This window comes from Rhineura floridana, chromosome 3 (assembly GCF_030035675.1).
Source record: "Rhineura floridana isolate rRhiFlo1 chromosome 3, rRhiFlo1.hap2, whole genome shotgun sequence".
In the NCBI taxonomy this organism is placed as follows: Eukaryota; Metazoa; Chordata; class Lepidosauria; order Squamata; family Rhineuridae; genus Rhineura; species Rhineura floridana.
Window position 1 is genome coordinate 4,331,289 of NC_084482.1, and position 27,832 is coordinate 4,359,120.

At 42.3% G+C, this 27,832-nt stretch overlaps 1 protein-coding gene across 8 annotated transcripts in view; it reads left to right on the plus strand.

Moving 5' to 3' along the window:
• The window catches only part of LOC133379191 (protein bicaudal D homolog 2-like), a 39,080-nt gene that overhangs the window by 4,880 nt on the left and 6,368 nt on the right, over positions 1-27,832 (plus strand). Inside the window, exons 2-7 of one of the 8 annotated variants that reach the window (XM_061613957.1) lie at positions 1,604-1,645; positions 10,712-10,796; positions 12,094-12,313; positions 12,424-12,636; positions 23,849-24,001; positions 25,490-25,897. In XM_061613957.1, the coding sequence (XP_061469941.1) occupies positions 1,624-1,645; positions 10,712-10,796; positions 12,094-12,313; positions 12,424-12,636; positions 23,849-24,001; positions 25,490-25,897 (1,101 nt within the window). In that variant the 5' untranslated portion in view covers positions 1,604-1,623. The other 7 variants (XM_061613963.1, XM_061613961.1, XM_061613958.1 and 4 more) reach the window with 7 other exon arrangements.

The window sequence follows — 27,832 nt, forward strand, 5'->3', positions numbered from 1 at the left end:
TGACAAGGGCTTCAACAGGGACACCTGCTCTATCTACAAGGAACTCCCCCAAGGCATTCAGGAATGCAGTGGATTCCATTAGTCTCTGGAGGTGGACCGTCTTAATCTTTCCACCATCCCTGCAGGGCACCAGCCTGCCCCAGGCCCCCCGCTCCAACCCCTACCCCAGACCAGGAGGGACTGCTCCACCTGCCTCTTCTCTCTTTCTGTGAATGCCCTGAGCACTGGGCACACAGGTCACTCCCATCAACCAAGATGGTGGCGGAGGCTTCACTAAGGGGCTGATACCCCCACCACCATCTTTGTTGATGGCATGCATGCACACTATGCTGCGTGCATGCACATCCCTGCCATCAATCAAGATGATGGTTGGGGCATCAGCCCCTTAGCGAAGCTTCTGCTGCCATCTTGGTTGATGGCAGCTGTGCGCGCAGCATGTACAGCATTCACAGAAAGGGAGGAGAGGTAGGTGGAGTGGCCTCGCACCACAGGCTCACATGGTCTGGTGGGGGCTGGGAGCTTTGTCTTTGCAATCTGTGGCAGGATCGCGGAAGGGGAGTGCTACCCCCACACCCTAAGGACAGGGCCTTCAGGGGCCTCTTTGGGCTGCAGGGGCCCTCAGCCAGGGCCTAACCTGGCCATCCTTTGGTGCCAGCCCTGGTCCCAGTCCTTGCAGTAATTACCAGGGACCTCAGCTGTCTCCAGAGACTGCAACCCAGAGGAGTGAGCAAGTAAGCACTCAGATGCTCAAGTACTCACTCCCAGGGCAGGTCTTCCCCAGTTCCCATGCTGCCAGCTGTTCCCCTAGATGTTAAAAAATTATGTCTCCATTTTGAGTTTCTTCCCACCCCTTCTGTAATGTGTAGTAAAAATTAGTCATATCCAGACATGTTGTCCTGTCCTTCCCATTATTGTCTGCTGGTGGGAAGAAAACAGAAGCACGATGTTGCCAGGACAAAGCAAAGTTTTACCGAGGGAAAGAGGAGAAACTCGCTGCCCTGCATTTTTTTTTTTTTTTGAGGGGGTAGCATCTAGTTTTGCCTGAATTTTCATCTTTCATAGTAGTTGACTTTTGCTTTCTGCCAATAGGACACCAACATTCAAAAATGTACTGAACAATATATATAATATAGCAAGGTCTCTATTCATGTTTTCTTCAAATACACAATCATATAAATCACACATCTTAAATTGGCATTTGTGAAGGGAGAAGGCAAAATCAAACCCGTGTCACATTCACAACTTTTTGAAATTGTAATTGAAGCAATTGTAATTGAAATTGAAGCAAAAACAAATTACATGGTAGGTAAGATGTAAAAAACAAAATATAGGATAGCCCTCAAAATGAGATTCTACTCCTGACCAAAAATGCTAGCTGCTGATCCATTCATCTAGAGTAAATAATAATATATTTTGGACAAGCAGCCAACCCACCCTTGCCACCATTTATTTATTTTAAAATGGTGGTTCCCAAACTCTCCTTTGGACCACTTGAAAATTGCTGAGAGTCTTGGTGGACCACTTAATCATTACTTTGCCTGTTGTAGCTATTGTAACGCAACTGTGCTGGATGTTGTGTGATTTTTTAATTCTATTTTTACAGACATGGCGCAGACCACCTAAATGAAGCTGTCCATGGACCACGGTTTGTGAACCCGATTTAAAGTAAATGTGTCCCCAAAAAGGTTGGAAGCTAGATATGGACAATCCATTGTTTTTAATGGATTATTTTGTTATAAGCTGTAAGACTGCCCTATTTAGTCTTTCAAAAGGCAACCAGTCTTTGCCTTATCCTCATTGACAACCTCTAGAACATTTAAGCCTAAGTACATATAAATAAACTGATTGTATATTATTTTCCTATTGAACATCGCCTCTATCTTCCTTCCTTTGGTTACTTCCCACATAATGAAGTTTAAGTTGTCAAATCCTCAGGGAAGGAACCTATCTTTTGTGTCACACTTTGCAAACCAGCAGTTGGAAACCTAAAAACCCATGGGCCTAATTAAGCCCAATAGGCCTTCCCAATTTGATTACCAGCACTTTTGCAAGCTCTGACAATCCCTGATCATTGGGACTTGCAAAGTGCTGTGTACTGCACCTTTGCCTTGCATGGTTTGAAAAAATCACCGGATGTCAGTGTGATGTCACATAATTGACAGGCCCATAGGGGTGGGAGAGATAAAGATCTACCCTTCCGGAAAAATCTAGTTCCCCACCCCTACTGTAAACCATCATGCGTTTCATGGGCCTTTTTAATCAGATGTATTATGTGGTCACCTGAGTATTTGTACTCCTGAGTATTTGTACTTATGGAACTAAGGAAGTTGGGCTCTGGGCTAAACCACAATCAAATAATGTTAAGAGTTGGAACATAACTTGGAGATAATGTAGTCCTAAGTGTAACGGTAGAATTGAAGTGGTGAAAAAGGAGCCATTTAGTTGTGAAGTGTGTAAGCAGGGCTTTGGCAGTAAATCTGGGTTGTCTCAGCATAAGAGGCATGCCCATCCGGAGGTACGTAACAACGAGAGGATTGAGGGTTTAAAGAGGAATAGTGAGAAGGTAGGTTTAAGTGGTCAAGGGAGAGGTAGTGTTTGGTCGCAGGAGGAGGAGCATCAGTTAAGATTGCTTTGTGAGAAATATAGCGATGAGAAATTTATTAATAAAGCAATTAATTTAGAACTTACTACAAAGATGACCAAACAAATCTCGGATAAGAGGAGGTTGCTTAAGGGAAAGGAGGATAGACGTAGAGTTGAGGAGATTGGAGTTGGTGTGGATGATGTAGATGCGGCGGAGGGTGAGGAAACGTATATGAAGGAAGATAGGTTTGGCGCGGTTCAGGATCTGGAGAAGTATTATAAGAGCTACATTAAAGATATTTTGGCTCGCAATGAAATTAAGGATGGGAATATCAGGGACAGTCTTGTCCACTGGCTAGGTAATGAGGAATTTATTAGACTTAAAGTAAACCAGGTGTCTGTGTTAGTGTTGGGCAGAATAGGTTCGACTGGGGCACGGGATAAGAGGGGAAGGAAAGAGATAACAGTTATTATTTGGATTACTGTAATGCGCTCTACGTAGGGCTACCTCTGAAGACGGTTCGGAAGCTACAGCTAGTGCAAAATGTGGCGGCCAGACTGCTAACAAGAACGAAGCGATCGGACCATATAACACCTGTTTTGGCCTGCTTGCACTGGCTTCCAATACGCTTCCGGGCTAGATTCAAAGTGTTGGTATTAACCTACAAAGCCTTATACGGCGCGGGACCACGATATCTGTCGGAACGCCTCTCCCGTTATGAACCGGCTCGTACACTACAGTCTGCTATGAAGGCCCTCCTCCGGGTCCCGACCCATAGGGAGGCCCGGAGGGTGGTGACAAGATCAAGGGCCTTCTCAGTGGTGGCCCCCGAACTATGGAATAGTCTCCCCGAGGAGGTGCGCTTGGCGCCAACCCTATCATCCTTTCGGCGCCAAGTTAAAACCTTTCTCTTCTCCAAGGCATTTTAATTTTTTGTTAATGATGGTAATGTTTGTAATTTGATTTTAGTTATGCAGTTTTTAGATTGTGAAGTTTGATTTTAGATTGTGATGCTTTTGTATTTTCCTGTATTTTATTGTATTTATGTTCACTGCCCAGAGAGCTATTGCTAGTCGGGCGGTATATAAGTTTAATAAATAAATAAATAAATAAATAAAAGGAAGAGGGGTAGGAGGTCTAATGGTAGAAGTAAAAAGTGGATGGAACGAAGAGCGAATAGGAGATTCACGTATAAGCAGATGCAGGTCAAATTTAGGACTAATAGGTCTGAGTTAGCATCGTACGTTCTTGACCAACGTTATGCTGTTAAGTGTGGTTTGCCCCTTGAGGATGTTTTTAAGACGTTTAAGGACAAATGGGAAGCCAAATCAAGCTTTAAGATGCTGGGAGCTTTTGTTCCTAGTGCGGGAACGGATAACAAGATGTTTGAGGAATTGATAAGTGAGCATGAAATTGTATATCATAGGAAGGCAATGAGTAAAACAACGGCATCAGGACCTGATGGGATCAGGGTTACTGATTTAATAGCTAAGGATAAGGGGGTTATCTTGAAAGAGCTATTTAATCTATGGTTGGTCACTGGAATTATTCCAGAGGTGGTTAAGGGCAGCAGGTCTACCTTGATACCAAAGTCGACTAATGAAAAAGAGCTAAAGGACATCGGTAATTGGAGGCCCTTAACTATTTCCTCAGTTGTCTTGAGGCTCTTCTCTAAGATTCTGACGCTGAGGATACAGAAGGCCTGTCCCATAAGCCAGAGACAGCGCGGCTTTATATCTGCTGCGGGGTGCTCGGAAAATCTATGGCTTATGAAGACCATAATTGAGGAAGCTAAAGTGAAGAAGAAGGAGGTAGGTGTAGTGCTTATTGATATTGCTAAAGCTTTTGATTCAGTTTCCCATGAGCATATCATGGAAGTCCTTAAATTGAGAGGGATGGATATGCACATGATTGGTATAATCATGGATGCATATAATAACGCTAGTACCCATTTTAGTATAGGAGGTCGGGACACGGATAAAATCTACCTGCAGGTTGGAGTTAAGCAGGGGGACCCTTTGTCACCCCTTTTGTTTAATTTAGCTATGGACCCACTTTTAGTTAGTTTGGAGGCTGAAGATGCCGGAGTTCGAGGGAATGATTGGGGGCTTACGTCTCTAGCCTTTGCTGATGATCTGGCAATTCTTAGCGATAGTTACAGGAAGATGGTTAAAAAGCTTGGGATTGTTGATAAGTTTTGCAGGTTAACTGGTCTTTGGGTTCAATCGAAGAAATGTCATGTTTTTTTCATCCAGCCAACTAGGGACTCTTATGTTGTCAACAACTGTTTGCCCTGGTCTATTGGTTTGGAGGCTATTCATATGATTTCGCCTGGAGATGTTGGGAAGTACCTTGGAGTGAGAATTGATCCTTGGATTGGTGTTTGCAAGTATATTGTGGATGAGGATGTGAATATATGGTTGGATAGGATAAGTAGGGCAAAGTTGAAACCATCTCAGAAGGTTAAGTTGCTGCAGGTTTATATGATCCCGTGGGTATTGTACTTGTGTGATCATACTGAGCTTGCAAAAATGATGTTAAGGAAGGTTGATGATGTGATTAGGTTAGAGGTTAAAAAATGGTTACATCTGCCCATGTCGATGTGTTTGAGTCTATTTTATGTCACGAACAAAGATGGAGGTTTGGGCTTAGTCAAGTTAGAGCAGGCTGTTCCTGTTATGCAGCTAAAAAGATTGATGAGGGTTGCACGGTCGCCAGATAGTGTCATTCGTCTGGTTGCAAAGCAATTTAATTTAGAGGATGAGTTTAGGAGTTTGTGGGGTAGATCTGTGCAGGAATACCTGGAGGCAATGAGTTCCATAGATAATGTGCTACCTAAGAAAAACAACAGAGGTGTGAGACAACAGATTTAACCTTTAGTCTAAGGTTACTAAGAGATTGGAGTTGGAGGACTGCAGAACTTTAGATGGAAAAAAAATAAATTAAAGAACTAGTAAGCTATGAAAGGGAACACGATACAGAAAAGGAAGAGAAGAGAAACTATATAAAGAGGAAGGCCCATGGATCAGTAATAGAGCAGATGCATTGCATACAAAAGATCCCGGATTGAATCCCAGGCATCTCCAGCTTGGGCTGGGAGAGACCTCTCTGAAATCCTGGAGAGTCACTGCCCATCTAGTAACACTGTACTAGATCAACTAATGGTCTATGTCAGGTTAGGGCAGCTTCTGTTTCTATGTAAAAACGTAAGCTGTAGGAAATTTACTTGGTGGTTCTGCAAAATTATTTGTTGTGTTGGCCACAACAGGCTTCTGGAAAATGTACTGATGGGAATATAAATTATAAAATTGTAAGCATAAATTAATAATATAAATGGTATATTAGCAGTACGTACTGGTTAACAATCACCACTGTCGGCTTCTTTAAAACAACCCCCTCTAGCCTCCTACCCCATCAAGCACTGGGCTGGAGTGTGTCTCTTTGGGTGTGCATCTCAAGGAGCAGACACTATGCCTTATTTTGCTTGTTTGTTATCCCCAACAGAGGATGAGTAGCCACCTTGGAGAATGAAAAAGGACCCCCTTCCCTCGCCTTTGAAGACAGTGGACCCACGGGACTGTAAACAATTATTATCTAATCTCCTAAACTTCCCAGCCCTCCCTCACCTCGTAGATTTTGGAGGGCGGGAGCATTAGGGTGGTTTCTAAACCTGTCGCTGAAGATTTTCTGTTGAAAGTGCATTCTCATTGGCCTATAAACATGTCAGTCAATGTATACCCTTGCCCTCTCCCGTTGACCGTTAGAAAAGCGTGACACGAGAAAACTGAACCAGAAAGGAGTTAGCTGCAAGAAGAGGGGCGGGAAAAGGTCTTTCCGTTAGTTAGAAGGCGGGTCCTAGTAATAGAACAATGGGCGTGGCCTGCAGAGGATCTAGCCAAACAGAAGACAGGAGGGGCGTAGTTTTGAGAAGCTGACGGCAAAGGAGTGTTCCGTATAGTTCCCCCCTCCCAAGCCTATCACAAGATTCTGAGAAAAGACCGGCCAATTAGAACTGTAGTGCGTACCCTCGAGTAGCCTGAGAGACCAATCAAATAGTTGTTCTTCGCTCTATCAGCTATAATAGAGAAGACAGAGTCATTTAGGCGCGCGAGGAATTTCAAACGTCCGGGAAGGGGGAAGAAGCGAGACTTATAAAGGGGGAGGGGGGAAAGGAATAATGAGGATGAATCGTCCGTTAGTGGCGGTGCCTGGCGCGGCTGGTCCCTGGAGTTTAGTGCTTGCCGCCGGCCTCGCGAGCTGGAGTCTGTCCGTGTGAGCGTTATATGTGAAAAAAGAAAAGTGCGACGTAGACCCCGCCTGTAATGGAAAATCTAAACATTGACCTTAGCTGAGTTTCTAAGAAGTTCTTTCCGCGCTGAATGGGCTGCTGCTATTGGAGTAGATTGACCACGCCCCTTTCCTGAAAGACGAGGTGAGGGTAAGATTTTGGTGCTGGAGACTGGGTGAGCGCCTGTGTATCTGGGAAAGAAAGACCGCAGGCCTCGGTGCACCTAGTCTGATCTCCTTATGCTAAAAGCAAAAAAACCCTTAAACTTCCAGATCAACCTAGATTAAACCCCAAAGTTATAATCACATGCTTCTTTATTAATGTATTTGACCAAGGCTTTTTTTGGGTGGAGGGCATTCTTTTCCTGATGAGTTAAAGGAGGTGACATCAATTTTTACTTGCTTTTGTTATTGTAAAGCACCTTTCTAAGTAGCCAATCAGGTAACAGGATGGTGTTTTCCACCTCTTTTAAAATTTATAAACAGCAAACAAATAATTAAGTGGTGGTCTATAAGAAAAAAACTCAAAATCCACAGTTGAGCAGTACCTTTTATTACGACCAACCAAAATGTCACAATATAGTGAGTTGAGTTCCTTGAAATTCTTCATCAGGCAAGATGTTACACAAAGCAGGGGGTGGGGAGATGAGGAAAGGAAGACATCTGTTTTTGTTGTCTGAAGAACAGATTCTGATATGTTCTTGCAGCTTGGAACAGAGGTAAGAGTGGATATTAATTTTCCATTACTTGATACAGAGTGTGAGGCAGCAATCTTCTGTATTATGAAGCAGATATTAAGTCAAGGTTCAAAATGGCTTGATCTGGATTAGTTACTTTGACTATTGTTCCAAAGCACATTCTTGGGTGAAGTGGGATTAGTGATTGTAGAAAATATTGATTCTTCTGGAGAGCAAGGAGTGTAGGTATGGTGTCTCCTCCAAGACAGGATATTCTGAAATCTTCCCTCTCCTATTGTGACAGTTTAGGGGATAATTTCTTCAGACCTGTTGCATCTTGATTGCCAGAATCTTGACTCCTGTTGCTTCTTGCCTTGTACTTGTTAACTTTGGGTTTCAATATTTTCACTAAGTCCCTCTTCCTGCCTGTCTCATACATTCAGCTGTGGCCTACTTCTCACAGAGGTGGTAAGGTTGTGTCAGGGGGGCTGTACCAATTGAGACTGCAGGTGCCGGAACATATGACAGAATGTTCCTCCATACAGTTCATTCTTTCACTTAAAACTAAGCTGTTGAACCAACCAAGGCTAGAACCAATCTCCCTGACATTTTTTTTTTTTTGCGGAGGGAATATTTTGTATGGAGGAGTATTCTGTCTGGTAGGCCCTCATCTGCAGTCTGGATTGTTACAGCCTTGACACAACCTTCCTACCTTGATGAGGATTAGGCCTCTGTTTGAGTAACATTGTCTTAAGTAATATTGTTAGTTGTTGACAGACCTAGAGGTGGAGCTCTGATCTGTAACTCTTCATTGGACTGGAGCGAAGTCAAATGGGGGCTGGTCGGCTTTTATGTCATCCCTCTTGCTGTAAAAGGAGAAGTCTTTCTTCCTGTGAAAGCAGAAATTGTTTTCAGCTTTTCTGAAGGTTACTGCAAGAGCAGAAGTCTAGTTCTTGTTTTCTGAAGGGAGCAGATTCTGCTTTCCCCCTACAACCCACTGAAGGGGGTGTGATAACCTTATTAGGCGCAGGGAGCATATTACCCCTGTGCTTTACCGACTCCACTGGCTCCCAGTTTGTTTCCGGGCCCAATTCAAATGGCTGTTTTTGACCTTTAAAGCCCTCAACAGCCTGGGGCCAGTGTATCTGAAGGACCGCTTGTGCCCATATGCTCCTGCCCTGGATTTATTTATTTATTAGATTTATTATTCACCCATCTGGCTGGTTGTCCAGCAACTCTGGGCGACGTACAAAATAAAAACATACAAATATATTAAAACATTAAAATCTCAACAGTAGTAATAACCTAGCTCACCCCAAAAGCCTGTCTGAAGAGCCAGGTCTTCAAGGCCTGGCGGAAGCTCATCGTAGCGGGGGCATGACAGAGATCGTTTGGCAGGGAATTCCACAGAGTAGGAGCCACAATAGAGAAAGCCCTCTCCCTAGTCCTCACCAGTCTAGCTGTTTTAACTGGTGGGATAGAGAGGCGGCCTTCTGAGGCTGATCTTGTTGCGCAGCATCATTGATGAAGCTTGGAGGCGCTCTTTCAGATAAACTGGGCCGAGACCGTGTAGGGTTTTAAAGGTCAAAACCAACACCTTGAATTGGGCCCAGAAAATAACCGGCAACCAGTGCAACTCCTTCAGCAACTCATTTAAGATCATCTGTCTCTGGTCTCCTCTGCGTGCCTGGAATTAAAGATGTCAGACTGACAGGCACGCGCGCGAGAGCCTTTTCAGTTGTGGCCTAGGCTTTGGAATTCACTGCCTCAAGAACCCTGTTCTGCTCCGTCTCTGATGGTTTTCTGGAAACTTATAAAAACTATCTTGTCCCGGAGAGCCTTTGAGAGGGACTGATTATTATGTATGTGTGTGATTTTATTGTAAGTGCCCCATTGTGGGGTAGAAGGGCAAGATAGAAATATTTTAAATAAATAAATATTCATTTTTAAGGTGCCATAAGATTCTTTGTTTGCTGAAACGAGCTGTTTTTTTCTGTAGAACATTTACTAAGTGGCAGTCTTGGTTAGTGTGTGGCAGTGAGTGGTTAGAGTGTTGGACTACAACCTAGGAGATCAGGGTTCAAATCCCCAAATAGCCATGAAGCTCACTGGGTGACCTTGGTCCAGTCACTGCCTCCCAGCCTCAGAGGAAGACAATGGTAAACCACCTCTGAATACTGCTTACCATGAAAACCCTATTCATAGGGTCACCATAAGTTGGAATTGACTTGAAGGCAATCCATTTCCATTTTTGCATCTCTTTGTATTCTTCGACAATCTCCATTCCTGTCTGCTTAATTTCCTGTGATCGGGAACCATAGTATTTGGCTCCTTGGGTACTTCTGGAGCTGGACTGGTTCTAAAAGTTTTGGTTTCTGGAGAGACTCCTCTCCCATCTGCCTCCTAAGCCAATTAATGTTCTACGTATACCTCTAGCCTCTCGGATGTTGCTTGTCCAGGTTTGAGTGGCTTGACCCTCAGCTGAAGAATAATTCTGGGAGTAGTCTGGATGGGCAGAAAGGGTTAAACCAGTGTGTCAGGGTGTTCTGGCTTGTGAAGGGAGGGCTGGATCCCCTCTCTGCCTTTGCAATATTTCACTTTTCCTGCTAGCAACTTTTACTTTCCTAGGCAAGTAGGTATTTACAAGCCTGTGCGGAACCATTCTCTGATGGAGTTACTTAGTAACGTCCTTTAGAAGTCTTGTTAATGTTAGGAAATGGAGAACAGGTTTTTTTTAAAAAACTGGAGGGCATGGCATTTGGGGTGCAGAGCTTCCAGGTCAGAACAGATAGCTTAGTGTTGGATGTCTGACCAGTCAAAAACAATTGGTCAGTTGCCTTGTCAAATATTGTTAAAGCATTAACACTCTGAGTACAATGAAGATGCTTTAACTAAGCACAAATCACATAGCTGTTATGAAACAGTAACATTAACTTTACATCTTTTTTTAAATTCCACCTGTCCCATGCAGAGCTCAGGGCATTGATGCAATGTACAGGCTTATCCTTTCAGCAGCCCATTGAGTTGAATGAGGATTTGGTCATTAAAAAGATACAAGCTGAAAACTTGCATATTCCTAAATGAATCCTCCATGTACAGAAGCAATATATCCAATTTTGTGCTGGAATTCATCCTAATTAGTCAGTTCCCAATTTCTTTCTAGGGGCATGTGCATTACTGCACTGGATACCAGTAGTTCTTCATCCTTGGGTCCCTAGTTGTCGTTGCAACTACAACTCTCATCATAGGTAATATGACTATGTAAAGCATGGTCATTGCTTTCACTCTTGGCTTCTCAGTTTTTCAAAGGAAACAGAAAGTTGTACTAGATGGATCTTGATCTACTCATGCAAGTCATTTTTTAAGAGACTCCCATAGAGGAGATACTAGTTTTGCCTAACGTATAAAACCCTGAAACAACTTGGACCCCTACATCCTTAAAAAGCAGCTTCCTCCTTTGTCCTGTTGCAGCCGGCACGGTCTGCTAATAGCAGCCTCTTAGTATGCTGCATGAGGCATGTTCCTAAATAGGGCTGTGCATTAAGATGTTCTCAATTACTACATCTTTAGACTTCCTTCTCTCCAGAGATCCATCAAGGCCAGCATCTCCTCCAGAAGCATGCAAGGCATTTTATTCAGCCGCATATACTCTGAGCAGGGGAGCTCTTATTACCTATAATTTGAGGGCAGGCTGAATTTGCCTCTCAGTGGCCCTATTATTCTTTCATTTGATTCCTCCTTTGCCATCAGTTATGCCATACTTGTAGTCCTGGGAGAAAGGGTGGGATGCAACTGCTGGACTGGGGACTATTAACATCTGTGTGCAATTATACATCCATGTTTGGCACAGTATTGGCCTAACTGCTACTGTTGCATTATAAAACATATATATTAACGGACTTTCAAGTAGTTGTGCCTGCACGCTGAGCTAGTGGATTAAAACTCTCGGTAAATAAATATTTTATGCCTTGGTCCCTGAGGCTAACATCTCAGCTGTTCTCCTTGTCAAATGCTTCCCAGAGCAGTAACACTCTACCCAGCTCTAAATGTATCTGGGGTGGGGTTGATCAGATTGGTGGGGGCCAGAACTCTTAGTATGTGTCTTCATTTGTGTGTATCCTTAAGCACTTGATTATTCCTGGCTCATGCACATATGATCTGAGTCTTTGGCCTGATGCACTCTCTGTCTTCGGTGGGTCACCCACAAACTAACCCTTGCCTACCCACATGTCTGTCTCTTTCTGTATCATAGGGCAAATTGATTAGTAAATTAGGTTTGCCTGGAGAACATTGTTACTCGCCCTTGTTGAGTGGTAGTTTGAGAATACCCTAAGATTCACCTGGTCTGAAGCACCATTAGCATATCTGAGTTTGGAGTGAGCAGGGGAGATAAAACCCAACTGTGCAGGGGATTCCCTTTGTGGGATTTAAAAGAGGACTGACTGGCAGCTCTGACTATTGGGTAGAGATGTCTAATGGCTTTCTCTTCCTTGCTTTCACGTGTATTTCCTGTCTCCTAGCAGACCTTTATCTCTCATTGGGCAGAGGCAGTATGCCAGCAGCCTCCATGGCTCAGGATCCAGTGAAGCTTCAAGCAGAGGTGGAGCGGCTGGTGGCTGAGCTGCAGGAGGCAACCCAAGAGAAGGTCCAGGCAGCGCAATATGGACTGGCTGTACTGGAGGAGAATGGTGAGCTCAAGCAACGCTGTGGTGAGCTGGAAGGCCAGTTAGAGGTGCTACGCATGGAGCTGGTCCACATGAAAGAAGTGAGTGAAGGATTCTCTCACTTTGCCATGGACAAGGATTCCTTAGCATGTGCCCAGGTTGGGCAGTGTGCTCCTAGCCATAATCTCCTGCTTCCTTCTGTCTTGCCCAGGCTTTGGCAGAGTCTCACAGCAGCCACAAACGGGCAGCAGCTGATGGGGAGAGCCGAGAAGAGTGTCTCCTCAGAGAAACGGCTTCTAAAGAGGCCCTCCTGACTCAGACCGTTGAGGAGCTCCAGGGTGACGTAAAGCATCTGAGATCCCAGCTTGGCAATACTGGGGTGGAAAATGACCGTCTTGGTGTGGCTCTGCGGGATTTGAAGAAGGTAATGTTTTTCAGTTAAGGAACTGGGGGTTTGGACTAGCCCAAACAGGTGCCAGTGTCCAGCACAGAAGTCTATAGATATATAACCTGTTATAAAGTGTATCAAATTATTTGCCGAACAGAATTAATTCTTTGTATTAAACAGATGGATGTGTTTCGCTTAATTCTCCTTTGGGTAGGAGATGAGAGGCACAAATAGTGTAGAGCGCTCAAGCCCCACTCTTTGTCTACTATAAGCCCTGTTCTCTCTTCTTTTGGAAAGTATCACCAACCACTGTCCATGTGCATTCAAAATGATTTCTGCAGCGATCAAGACTGACAGGTCTGCTTTTTGTTCTTTATGAACTTGAACAAGAACATTAGAAGAACTTGCTAGATCAGGCCAGAGGCACATCTAGTCCAGTGTTCTGTTCTCACAGTGGCCAACCAAATGCCTGCAGGAAGCCTGCATGCAGGACCTGAGCGCAACAGCAGTCTGCCTATCTGTAAATCTCAGCAACTGGCATAATGAAAGCTGGATACACTACTGAACTCACTACTTGTGGATTAAGGGTTTACAAGTACACTACTGGGATGTACCTCCCCTCTCTGGTGAGCATGATGAGCCCCAGCCCTCATCGAAGTTTGGAGCTGGGGAAAACACTCTGTGGAATCATCCCAGCAATCACACTGTGCTTTGAAGGTCTTCGGAAGCACAACTATGGTAACCCACAAACTCCATGCTTGGGAGGAGGGCAGAGGCCTGTCTGTGTCTGGAGTACATTAAACTTACAGGAATGTTACACTTCCAATCTCCCCAGCTCCAAGTTCCAGGGGAGGGCAAGGGTTATTCCATGTTTCAACTTGAAAGGCACTTTGAATGCCTCAGAACTGTAGCGTGCCGCTTTCCTCCCTGTCCCCAAGCTTGGAGTTGGGAGGAGATTTGGGGAATCATCTTCACAGTTGTGCTGAGTTTCCGAGGTACATCAAGATAAGGCTTCCCCTGCCCCCATTGAGAGGGCCAAAGTCTTAGGAGTCCTAGAACTTGGTAGCCATCCACCCAAAATATATGGACCTCTGTTGTATAGTGCTGCAAAAAAAAAAAGGATCTATTTGTACTTCTAAAACAAAGGCACAATAAACTGGATCTGAATATTGGCTTAACACTTAGGTGTGTGACAGGGGAAAGTGGTAGCAATCTGTTAAAGAACATAAGAAGAGCCTGCTGGATCAGGCCAGTGGCCCATCTAGTCTAGCATCCTGTTCTTACAGTGGCCAACCAGGTGCCTGGGGGAAGCCCGCAAGCAGGACCCAAGTGCAAGAACACTCTCCCCTCCTGAGGCTTCCGGCAACTGGTTTTCAGAAGCATGCTGCCTCTGACTAGGGTGGCAGAGCACAGCCATCACGGCTAGTAGCCATTGATAGCCCTGTCCTCCATGAATTTGTCTAATCTTCTTTTAAAGCCATCCAAGCTGGTGGCCATTACCGCATCTTGTGGGAGCAAATTCCATAGTTTAACTATGCGCTGAGTAAAGAAGTACTTCCTTTTGTCTGTCCTGAATCTTCCAACATTCAGCTTCTTTGAATGTCCACGAGTTCTAGTATTATGAGAGAGGGAGAAGAACTTTTCTCTATCCACTTTCTCAATGCCATGCATAATTTTATACACTTCTATCATGTCTCCTCTGACCCGCCTTTTCTCTAAACTAAAAAGCCCCAAATGCTGCAACCTTTCCTCGTAAGGGAGTCGCTCCATCCCCTTGATCATTCTGGTTGCCCTCTTCTGAACCTTTTCCAACTCTAGAATATCCTTTTTGAGATGAGGCGACCAGAACTGTACTCAGTATTCCAAATGCGGCCGCACCATAGATTTATACAACGGCATTATGATATCGGCTGTTTTATTTTCAATACCTTTCCTAATTATTGCTACCATGGAATTTGCCTTTTTCACAGCTGCCGCACACTGGGTCGACATTTTCATCGTGCTGTCCACTACAACCCCGAGGTCTGTCTCCTGGTCGGTCACCGCCAGTTCAGACCCCATGAGCGTATATGTGAAATTAAGATTTTTTGCTCCAATATGCATAATTTTACACTTGTTTATATTGAATTGCATTTGCCATTTTTCCGCCCATTCACTCAGTTTGGAGAGGTCTTTTTGGAGCTCTTCGCAATCCCTTTTTGTTTTAACAACTCTGAACAATTTAGTGTCGTCAGCAAACTTGGCCACTTCACTGCTCACTTCTAATTCTAGGTCATTAATGAACAAGTTGAAAAGTACAGGTCCCAATACCGATCCTTGAGGGACTCCACTTTCTACAGCCCTCCATTGGGAGAACTGTCCGTTTATTCCTACTCTCTGCTTTCTGCTTCTTAACCAATTCCTTATCCACAAGAGGACCTCTCCTCTTAATTCCATGACTGCTAAGCTTTCTCAGAAGTCTTTGGTGAGGTACCTTGTCAAACGCTTTTTGAAAGTCTAAGTACACTATGTCCACTGGATCACCTCGATCTATATGCTTGTTGACACTCTCTTTTTTTTTTATATATAGTTTTTATTCAAATTTTTCCAAAAAACAAACAAAACAAAGTAAGAAAAAACATAACAATACTACAACAAAAAATAAAAATAAAATGGTTGACTTCCGATTTGTCACAGATCAGCTATAAGTATATAATATACATCAAACCTGTCCCTTAATATGTACATACAGAATCCCTTTTCTCCATAAGCTGTCTTAATTAATCATCAAATCCCAGTATCATCATTTTATTTTGATCTTTCGACAAAAAGTCTAAGAGAGGCTTCCAATCCTTAAGGAATGTATCTGTCGATTTTTCTCTAAGTAAACACGTCAATTTATCCATTTCTACTAAGTCCATTAATTTCAGTAGCCATTCTTCCATTGTTGGTATTGATTCCATTTTCCACTTTTGTGCATATAATAATCTTGCTGCCGTAATCATATATAATAATATTCTTCCATATTTCTTTTCTATTTGTTTATCCATAAAACCCAGTAAAAAAAATTCTGGTTTTGACTGAATATTTATCTTTAAAATTTTTTGCATCTTCCTACCTATCTGTGCCCAGAATAATTTCGCCTTTTTACATGACCACCACATATGATAAAAAGATCCTTCTTGTTGTTTACATTTCCAACAAACATTAGAGACATTACTATACATTTTTGACAGCTTTTCTGGAGTCATGTACCAACGGTACATCATTTTATAAAAATTTTCTTTAAGATTATAACATAATGTAAATTTCAAGCCTTTTTTCCACATATTTTCCCATTGATCCATTTGTATGTTATGACCAAAATTTTTTGCCCACTTTACCATGCACTCTTTTACTTGTTCTTCCTCCATATCCATTTTCAATAAAAGTTTATACATTTTTGCAATTATGTTTTCATCATTTGTATACAAACCTATTTCAAAATCAGATTTACTTATTTCAAACCCATACATTTTCTTGTCCATTTTATATCTTTCTAACAATTGTAAATAGGCAAACCAATGAAAACTATATCCTTCCTTTATCAATTGTTCTCTCTCTTTCATTGTGTATTCTCCATGTACATTTTCTAATAGTTCTTGATAAGTTAACCATTTCTCTTTTCCAGACATTTCTCTTCTATAAAACGCTTCTTGACTTGAGACACATAATGGTATTTTCGAATAAAACCTTGGTTTGTATCTATTCCATATTTTCAACAGAGAACGTCTTATAAAATGATTGTTAAAGTCTACGTTTACTTTTACTTTGTCATACCATAGATATCCATGCCATCCCCACTTCAGATTGTGGCCCTCCAAATCCAATAGTCTTTTATTCCTCAATAAGATCCATTCCTTTATCCAGACTAAACAGCAGGCAGCAAAATAAAGTCTCAAATTTGGTAATCCCAGTCCTCCTCTTTCTTTAGCGTCTTGAAGTAATTTAAATTTAACTCTTGGTTTTTTTCCTTGCCATACAAATTTAGAAATATCTTTTTGCCATTGTTTAAAAGGTAAATCAGAGGATATTACAGGTATTGTTTGAAACAAAAACATCATTCTCGGTAATACATTCATTTTTATCACAGATATTCTACCCATTAATGACAGTTGTAGTTTATCCCATCTTAGCAAGTCTTTCTTAATCTCTGTCCATAATTTTTCGTAATTATTATGAAACAGCTTTGAGTTTTTATTTGTCATGATGATGCCTAGATATTTCAACTTTTTTTCTATTGTAAAATCTGTCTTGTCCATTAACTCTTTCTGTTCCCTTAAAGTTAAATTTTTCACCAACATCTTTGTTTTTTGATTGTTGATCTTAAATCCTGCTAACGGTCCAAATTCTTTTAATTTGTCCATCAATATATGAATTCCTTCCAAAGGGTTTTCTAGTACAATTATCAAATCATCAGCAAATGCTCTCAATTTATATTCTTCTTTTTTTATTTTTAATCCCGAAATCCTTTTATCTTGCCTTATATCTCTAAGCAGCACTTCTAAAACCAGAATAAATAAAAGGGGAGATAATGGACATCCCTGTCTTGTACCCTTTTGTATTTCACATGAATCCGTTAAGTCTCCATTAACAATTATCTGGGCCTTCTGTGATGTATAAATCGATCTGATCCATTTTATAAAGTTGTCTCCAAAATCCATTTGCTCCAAAACCTGGAACATAAATTTCCAATTCAAATTATCAAATGCTTTTTCAGCATCTAAAAAAATCAAAGCTGCTTGTTTATCATTTCGTTGTTCTAAATATTCCAACACATTCAAAACATTCCTGACGTTGTCACGTAATTGTCTTTTAGGTAAAAACCCTGATTGATCTTCCTGAATAAATTGTTGCAATATTATTTTCAATCTTTCAGCCAAAATCATTGTAAAAATTTTATAGTCATTATTCAGTAGAGATATTGGCCGATAATTTTTTGTTTTAGTTAAATCTTGGTCCTCTTTAGGTATTAATGTTATATTAGCATTTTTCCAACTATCCGGTATCTTTCCCTCTTGCAAAATAGAATTCATTGTAGACTGTAAGGGTAGCAAGAGTTCTTCCTCCAAACATTTATAATACATTGCAGATAGCCCATCTGGTCCTGGCGCCTTTCCTAATTTAATTTTATTTATAGCTTCAGATATCTCTCTTGACGTAATAGGGCCATTAATAACTTGTCTCTGAAAATCTGTAATTTTCGGCAAATTCTGTTTAGATAAATACTCTTCTATTTTTTCAGATGGAATTTCTTGACACTTATACAATGTTGAGTAATATTGATGAAAAATCTTTTTGATTTTTACATTATCTGTCAGCGTCTCATCTCCTTCTTGTATCTTTAAAATAATATTTTTTTGACGTTCTTTTCTTAATTTATATGCTAACCATTTCCCAGGTTTATTTGCAAATTCAAAAGTCCTTTGTTTAGCAAAATTTAATTTCCTTTCAATTTCTCTAACTGTCAACATTGATACTTGCTTCTGTAACATTTTAATTTGATTTACAATAGAAACTTTAGCTGGATTCTTTTTCAATTCTTCCTCTTTTTGTTTTATTTCTTCCAAAATTAATTGCATTTTCTGTTGTTTCTTTTTTTTTAATTCAGAATTACATTTAATAAAGTATCCCCTCATAAATGCCTTACTAGTATCCCAAACAATATTTTCACTTGTTCCTTTATATAAATTATATTCAAAGAACTCCTTTAATTTCTTCTTACATTCTTGTACTACTTTATCATTCTGTAATAAAGATTCATTTAGTCTCCATCTAAATCCAAGATTTTTTTTTTTTAAAGTTAATATCACAGGATTGTGGTCCGAAAAAGTTTTTGGTAATATATCCATTTTAAAAATATCCTTCGCTAAAATTTTTGACATCCAAATCATATCAATCCTCGAAAATGTTTTATGTCTTTCTGAAAAATAAGTAAATTCCTTTGCATTATCATTTATATATCTCCAGGTATCCACCAATTCTAAATGTTCCATGAGTTCAAAACAAATCTTCGGTAATTTACCTTGTGTCTCTTTGATATTTTTTTCAGAAAGCCTATCAATTTTTGGTGAGATTACCCCATTCCAGTCACCCATGACACACCAATGCTCATATGAAAACTCTGACAATTTTTCCATAAGTCCTGTATAAAACCTTGTTTTATCTTCATTGGGGGCATAAATACCCACTATCAAAATGTTTGTACCTTGTAAAGTAATTTCAACCCCCACAAATCTACCACTATCGTCCAATAATACCAATTTAGGAAGCAATTGTGGGTTAATATAGAGAACAACTCCATTTTTTTTTTTTGGTCCAGCTGAAATAAATTCTTCACCCAAATTTTTACAAATCAAATATTTGGAATCTTTCTTCTGAATATGAGTTTCTTGTAGACAAATTATATCCAATTTTAATTTTTTCAAATAATGAAACACTTTCTTTCTCTTCTGCGCCGTGTTGGCTCCATTTATATTCCAAGTTAGGTATTTGTAATCCATCATTAAGCGTGTATTTTAAAATTTGCCTGATGCTCCTTTTGATCCATCATCTTCCTTCCCCTCCTCTGCATATCCTTGTTGACTTTGTTTCCCAGGAACTATATCCATATCTTTGAGTTTATCTTCTTCCATATCTTTTGAAGCTTTTCTCAAGAAGTCCCTTGCTTTTTGAACAGTATTCAGTCTGTATTTCTGTTGTCTGAATGTAAAAATCACTCCTTCTGGAACGTCCCACCTAAATTGAATTTTGCATTGCTTAAGTTTTTCTGTAAGGAAAGCATATTCTTTTCTCTTACGTAAAAGTCTAATAGGAATTTCCTTCATCACCAGTATTTCCTTACCATCAATTTTAAAGGTATATTTAAAGTGTTGCTGTAAAACCATATCTCTGGTCGTCTTCTTTACGAAATGAACAAGCACATCTCTTGGAATTTTTTTCATTGTTGCATATCTGGAGTTAATTCTATAAACTTTGTCTATTTCAAATTCCATCCTATCTTCATTCAAGTCCAGAAATTTTACTAAAGCATTAACAATTTTATCTCTAATGTCTTCACCTGTTTCCTCAGGGATTGCACGGAATCTCAAACAATGCTCTTTATTTCTCATTTCAGTCACAGCTAAATAGTCCAAATTTTTTTCTAGTTCCAGATTTAGTATATCTGTTCTATTCTCCAAGGTTTGTACCTTTTCTTTAGTATTTTTTGCATCTTCCTTTATTTGCCCAATTGTCCCTTTAATCTCATCCACTTGTGTTTTAATATAGTCTTTTATATCTGTCAATTCAGTTTTCATTTCCTGTTTCATTTCCTGTTTTATAGCATTAATCCCTTCCATTATTTTTTGAAACATTTCTGGGGGTATATCCTCTTCCTGTGTATCAATAGAACCTCTTCGCCCCTGGGCCTTGGTTGTTTTTTTAGTTGTCATTTTCAAAAAGAGGCCTTTAATTTCTAATATTAATCACTGTTTCAGAACCTAAGGGCAGTCTATTTCTTTTCTTTTTTTCCCTCCACCAAAAAGAAGAGTTAATATTCCAGGCCTATTATTGAAATCCAGCCAGCACAACACAGTCCTTATCTGCTTCCAAGAATGCAAAACAATTCTGGTTGCCAAGACTAAACAATTAGTAGCATATACGAGCAGCGGATTCATCCAACAAGAAATAGTCCAAAGAGAAAAATAGTCCAAAATATAATAATTACCTCTCATCCGTTTTTAAACTTTAAAAGTCCAAATTCAAGCCAGCTTTTTGTCGTAAAAAAAGTATATAAGTTGTTTATATTTTCTTTCTTCCTTAATTATATTTAAAAGAGAAAAAGTATGACTCACCCAGGTTTCTCAATTGCTGATTCATAAACAAATCCCTTTTATTGCAGTAATTTAAGCCGAATGATAAGGTTTAGGCAGAAGTGGGCTCGCTGGTTAAGAACGTTTTTTTTGAGAGAAGAAAAAACGCTTCGCTTTATTCCAGTTCAGCTTGCGTGGAATTCCTGACTCCGTCTTCAGCCGATCGGCTTGCCTTCTTATCTCAGGAATTTCCTGATCAATTCCAGCCGCCGACAGCTCAACGAAGTCTTGTGGAAGATCTGATCGGTTCTCCTATACCTTGGAGAACATTTAAGCCAGTCCAAGATTCCTCTTGGCTGGCTTTTAACCTGAAAAAAGCTTCCTCTGAGGCAGAGCTCCCTCAGAGACAACCACCAGCCAGCACCACTTCCCGGAAGTCCTTGTTGACACTCTCAAAGAATTCTAATAGGTTACTGAGACAGGACTTTCCCTTGCAGAAGCCATGCTGGCTCTGCTTCAGCAAGGCTTGTTCTTCTATGTGCTTAGTTAATCTAGCTTTAATAATACTTTCTACCAGTTTTCCAGGGACAGAAGTTAAGCTAACTGGCCTGTAATTTCCGGGATCCCCTCTGGATCCCTTTTTGAAGATTGGCGTTACATTTGCCACTTTCCAGTCCTCAGGCACGGAGGAGGACCCAATGGACAAGTTACATATTTTAGTTAGCAGATCAGCAATTTCACCTTTGAGTTCTTTGAGAACTCTCGGGTGGATGCCATCCGGGCCCGGTGATTTGTCAGTTTTTATATTGTCCATTAAGCCTAGAACTTCCTCTCTCGTTACCACTATTTGTCTCAGTTCCTCAGAATCCCTTCCTGCAAATGTTAATTCAGGTTCAGGGATCTGCCCTATATCTTCCACTGTGAAGACAGATGCAAAGAATTCATTTAGCTTCTCTGCAGTCTCCTTATCGTTCTTTAGTACACCTTTGACTCCCTTCTCATCCAAGGGTCCAATAGTCTCCCTAGATGGTCTCCTGCTTTGAATGTATTTATAGAATTTTTTGTTGTTGGTTTTTATGTTCTTAGCAATGTGCTCCTCAAATTCTTTTTTAGCATCCCTTATTGTCTTCTTGCATTTCTTTTGCCAGAGTTTGTGTTCCTAGAGCATTAGGCTGTCAATGAGGATTTTGGATCTTGCTTCCTGTATTTTTCAGGCTACTCAGTGCCTTTTCTCAGGACATGTTTCCCAGGATGGCTTGTATTTTTGGAGGCCATTCTAGTCTCTTGATTTTTGATCTGGAAGTGTAGTTGCTGTTTAGACTGACCCCCTTATTTTTATTTTATTATACTTATATCCTACTTTTCATCTAAGAAGCTCATAGTGGGGCACATGGTTCTCCTCCACTCCCAATTTTATCCTTGCAACAACCTTGCGAGGTAGCTTAGGCTAAGAAGAAAGTGACTGACCCAGTGAGCTAAGTGGGGATTTGAACACTGGTCTCTCAGGTTCTAGAGCAGCTTTCACCAACTTGGTGCTCCAGATGTTGTGAACTATAATTCCCATCAGCACAGCCATGCTGGCAGGGGCTGATGAGAACTATGGTCCGAAATATCTGGAGCACTAGGTTGGTGAAGGCTGTCATAGTTTAACAATAGCTCATAGTGAGTGGTATTCAATTAAATCCTTGTGCTAGTGGAACAACAACTAGCACAAGGGGATTTCTCCGCTCTTTTTCCTGCACCCCATATCAACTCCAAATCTGCTCTGGAGGGTTGGGGTAACCCCCAGAACAGATTTAGGAGGCACAGAGAGGGACAGCAGGAGAATGCACTGTTGCACAAGGAAAAATCCTTGTGCTGATGGAATATTTGGCTTAGCGCTACATTGAATACAACCTATTAATTCTTGCAAGGACCTGTATGAATTTGCATGTGTGACTGTTGACACCAGGCAACATGCTCACATTGAGCGTTGTTACAAAAGACCAACTGTTACCTTCAGCCATCAGTAAGTTTTGGGTGAGCAAATCCAGCTCAACTTCCAAGAGACAAGAGACAAGAGACGAACTCAATAAAGGGGGACATGAAAAGGAGAATCTCTAAGAGGGCATTGATTCAGAAGGCTGCAGTCAGTGAATGGGAGAAGAGAATAAAAGCAGCAGCCAGTGTTTGGGTCAGGGATATATACAACACCCAATGCTTAGCCCCAGATGCATATCTCTGACTGCTCCAACAGGCAGTGAATTGGGAGACTATAAGAGAAGATTGGGAGTGAATAGAAGTGAGTGTGATTTTGAATTTACTGCTTTATTGAACAAATGTGCTAATACTGGGCAGGCTCTGCCCACCCCCCCTGCCACCCCCAGGCAACCCCATTCCCCCTGCCAACCCGCTTGCCTCGCCTATTCCTCTGCCACCTCTGCTGCCCCATGTCACCCAGGATAAACATTACTGCAATGCACCTAGTGCTGGCATTCTGCCCGCTGTGCTCACCCATCCAGGCTGCTGCCCACATGCCTAGGCTGCCCACATGCCTAGGCTGCCCACATGCCTAGGCTGCCCACATGCCTAGGCTGCCCACATGCCAAGGCCACTGCCTCCGCCTTGCCTGCTTGCCAAGGTGAGCGGTGCAAATGGCCTGCAGGTGTGGGGGTGCAAGCGTTCAGTCAGCAGTTTGCTGTCTGTCTGTGGCACTGTGAACTACACAGCTTGATGCTTATATTTTTATTATCTGCACCGATAAAAATGTGTTGCATTGCCACCTCCCACCCCCCAAATCAGAGCCTGCATGGCCGCTGGATTGGGCTGATGGGAGTTGTAGTTTAAAAAAGGAACTTTTCCAAGCTCTGCCCCAAATAAGGTCTTTGGTCATTTTTAAGAAATAGACACTACACCTACATACTCAGGCACAGCTTGTGACTTTGTACCCTAAATCCCAAAGATGTAACTTTAAAGAATGTATGTATCCTTAACTGGTGATAGATATGCTTTTAAGGTGAAACCCTGGGGAAGCTTCTGCCTCGCTTTGATTTAATACTCAAGTCGTCTTCTTATTACATGTTTAATAGACACGTGAAGGGGATCACAGAGATGATTGCACTAGCTCTGGCTCCAGATGCCATTCTGGTTGTCCTCCACAAGTTGGCAGACAAACTTCTGAAAGAGGGAGGGCTTCTAGGCTTCAAGGCTTGAAGAGGCCCCCCATGTAATTTAGGACCCTGGAAAATCAGGGTTCTTAAAACCTCCATGAGTAAACATGAAATAAGAATGCCTGAAGTGGGTGTTTGTGGACAGAATGAAATTGCTTTGGGACTGGATCTTGCCATAAATATCCTAGATCAAGTGCTTCCTTATCCAGTGCAGCCTTGCTGTAATACCATGCGATTGGTGGCTTGTGGCATGTCTGACTTGATCTCATTTTCCCCTCTCTTTCCCAGGAATGTCAGACCCTGGAATCTGAGAAGGCTCAGCTGCGTGAGGAGGTGAAACAGGCCAAGGCGCGAGAGCTGCGTCAGTTGCAGGACTGTGCTGAACTTGAGGAGGAGAACATCTCCCTGCAGAAGCAGGTCTCCGTGCTCAGGGGCAGTCAGGTATTGGTGTATTCCCCATACCATCGTGGGTCATCTGACCACTTGAGTGCCTGCCTTTCATACATCAGCTTTTGGATCTGGAGCTCTGAACCAGATGTCAAACATACTGTGTGACCCCTGCAGTCTAGGAACACCACTTCAGTTGCGTATGTCTGTTTGGGTTTTGCAGATGTATGTCTCCTTTCCTCTACAACCTTGCCCCTCTGGCTTTTGGCTAGCTTGTGGGTGGGGGAAGGGGGTGGTGCTAAAATAACCCCTATGAAAATGCTTTGATCTTGGTATTTTCATATAAATTGGGAGTACAGATGGAATTAATGATTGGAGAGAATAATTGGAGGCAAATAATTGAGGAAACTTTACACACATAAAGCCCCTGCGTGTAACAATATGAGATTGCTGAACCCTGGGTCTAGATTAGTCACTTCCTGCTCATCTGGATCTGAACCTTGGCAGCCTAGCACTACAGCCCAATTGCCCTGACCTTCTGAGGTTTATGGCCTAATTTCACTGACCACCACATTTACTATTAGGATGTAGGTTTAGCATATTTTTTTGGTTTTGAGTGTGTCACAGAATAATGATGCGCAAGACAAACAAAACAGAATCATTTAAATAGACCTTAAATGCAGGTGCACCCCCAACCTATCCAGATGCCTTGACTACTAAAAGCTCCCTAATGTTGCCGTGTCTTGCTGCCAAGACTGGATGCGGTAGCAAGTTCCACTATGTGAGTGCCACTACGAATGTCTCTCTGACATTTTTAAATAAGGGGAAATGGAACAAGGCCTTGCTGATAGATCTTAAAGGATGGTGGGGGTTGTTTTCCAACTGTTGGTGCAAAAGGAAAGCATAATGGGGGGTTGGTGCCATATTCAAACATGGCAAAGAGGAACGGGTCCAAGTGGTAAGAATATAAGAAGAGCCTGCTGGGTCAGGCCAGTGGCACATCTAGTCCAGCATTCTGTTCTCGCAGTGGCCAACCAAAGGCCTACAGGGAGCCCAAAAGCAGGATTTATGTGGAACAGCACTCTATCCACTTGTGATTCCCAGCAACTGGCATTTAGAGGTGTACTGCCTCAGATAGTGGAGACAGAACATAGCTATTGGAGGTAGCAGACATTACGAGCCTTCTCCTCCATGAATTTGTCTAATCCTAATTTACAGCCATCCAAGTTGGTGGCCATCACTACTTCTTGTAGGAGCAAATTCCGTAGTTTTACTTCACATAGCACATTTATTTATTTAACAAAATTTATGTCCTGATTGATTGTACAATACCTCTGAGTTACTTTATTATGCCTGTCCTGAATCTTCCAACTTCATTGGATGTTCTTGGATTCTAATGTAATACAGGATTAGTATGTTGGATTAGAAGTTGAAGCTGAAAGAGAAGTTGGATGTCTGTAATTCAAATGAAATATTGAGGGAGGCTGGGCCTGGTGCACAGGAGTCACGCCGCTAGCACTGAGCCCTTGCTTTCACCCCAAGGTGGAGTTTGAGAGTGTCAAACGTGCCCTGAGCTGCCGTGAGGAAGAGCTGGTGCTGGCTGGGACTCAACTGCTGGAACTAGGTCGTCTCCGGGACTTGACAGAACATCAGCTTCAGGAGGCACTAGAGGCTCTGCAGGCAGAGCGTGAGCAAAAGCAGGAACTGCGTCGGGAGCTGGCCATCTGCTCAGGAGGACGCCATGACTCACTAAGCAGCTTGCAGGCCAACCTGGAGGAGCTCACCCACAGCCATGCACAGGAGCAAGACAGTGGTTTTGCCAATGGCAGCAATGATGGGGGCGTGGCTTCCACCCACCACAGCGTCCGGCCTGCACCTGGTCTTGTTGCAGACCTCTTCAGTGAGCTTAGCTTGGCAGAGATTCACAAACTGCAACAGCAGCTTCTACAGGTGAGAAGGTTGGGTTTTGATATGAGATGGCCAGCAACATTAATTGCATTTCTATTGGACAGAGGAGCAAGATGTGCTATGTTTGGGGCTGATGCAAGTAATTAGCTATTTTTTCCCCACGGGCTATGTCATGGTTTGCAGCTCTGTTAGAGAACCAGTACTATGCCTTGTACTGTGCATCAAACTTTTTAAGAGGTCCTTGTCCCAAAGGTCTCTGTCCCTGTGATGTGTATAACTTGAAGGGAGGGAATAAAATCTTTGAATGCTCCACTGCTAGTTTTGTTTTCCTACATTGGGAAGATGCTTCTGCCTTAGTCTTCCTTCCTCCCCTCCCCCAGCATGTTAGGTTTGAGTGTGCAGGGATTTTCTTTACAGGAGGGGGGCATTTAAACCACCTGTAGATTCCATCTCTTGCTTAGGCTTAATGGGCAGTTGCCACTGATCTCCTACACAGACGCCACACAGAGTCCTGTGATACACATGGGGAACTTGTTAGGGGCAGAGCTTGGAAAAGTCACTTTTTTGAACTACAGCTCCCATCAGCCCCAGCCAGCATGGCCACTGGATTGGGCTGATGGGAGTTGTAGTTCAAAAAAGTAACTTTTCCAAACTCTGGTTAGGGGTGTGTGTAATCAATATTTCTCACTTGATGCTGGGCTTGAGGCAAAAGCAGGGCTGCCCCTGCAAAGCCTGGTGAGGTGAGAAACACACACACACACGTTTTTGTTTCCTCCCTGGTGCTGCTCACTGAAATGTGCAGAGAACTTGGTAAGAGGAAGACTCTTTCACTTCAGACTTCTTCTTGCTGAAGGAAAGAGCAGCACTTTGCTGCTGTTTACCATCCTTTGCTCCCATCTCAACCATGCTCTGTCTTGGACTTGAGGAGGGTGAGTGGTCTCTTGTGCCCAGCAGCATGATCCCCTCCTCACTCACGGAGGTGGAAAATCCTGGGGTTGACTATCTGGCAAGAGCAACTCCCACCTCCAGTCAGCTTTGTGGACCCTTGATTTCCCTGTCTGTAATCCTGAAGTGATCCAGTCTAGCTTTGGATAGCATCGCTAGGGAACTGTTTCCCATGCAGTTTTGCCTCAAACATAGAAGATACAGGTATTGAAGTGCGAATAATGGGCACCATTGCAATCTGAGTAATCACAGTCCTGTGATGTCAAAAAGTGGGTTCCCATTCTTAAAAGCTTAAAGTGCACTGTATTGGCACCCCTTTTCTCATTGGGGGTGAGGAAAGCTAAGAAACAGCTATGCTGGAAGTGGCTTTCTATGCAAGGATTTACAGATGGAAATTATGTCTTGATTGTATGTATCCACACTGAGCTCCCAGGAGCTATTCTGGCTGCAAATTGCTAGGATGCCAGAGGTGTTCCTCTTGGGTGTCCGTCCTGGCAATACTTTTGTCTGGGTGTGTGTTGTCTCGTGTCAAACTGGGAGTGTCTCGGTCGCCTGCAGAGCTAATGGCAGGAAGCCAGTAAAGTTATTCGGAGCAGCCACACATCCTGCCCAGCTGGCGTCATGCTCTGTCCTGACCCTGTTGCACTTTCCCCACCCCCATCAGACTGCTTGTCTGCAGAGCAGATTATCTCTGCCTCCTGCCAAGCTAGTTTTCTTGGTGAAGCAGATTTGAATGCTGTGCTATCCTTGCAAGCTACCGGAGAAACTTGTCAACCTCATCCATTTTTTTTGTCTAGAATACATCTCTCTCTTAATCTGCCCCCACTTCCAGTTTTAACAGATGGCCCTGTTTGTTAGAGACCACCCTGTGTGGGGAGCTTGCTATAGCATTGCCAAGGTGAATGCTATGATGGTTGCCTTTGGGTCACTTCCAGCTAGCCACAGCTTGGGTGCCCTTGTCCCTTGGGAGAAGCAAATTCTTGGCAGCAGATCAGAAGCCTTGAAGCTCAGCTTCTTTTTGTATATGTTGAC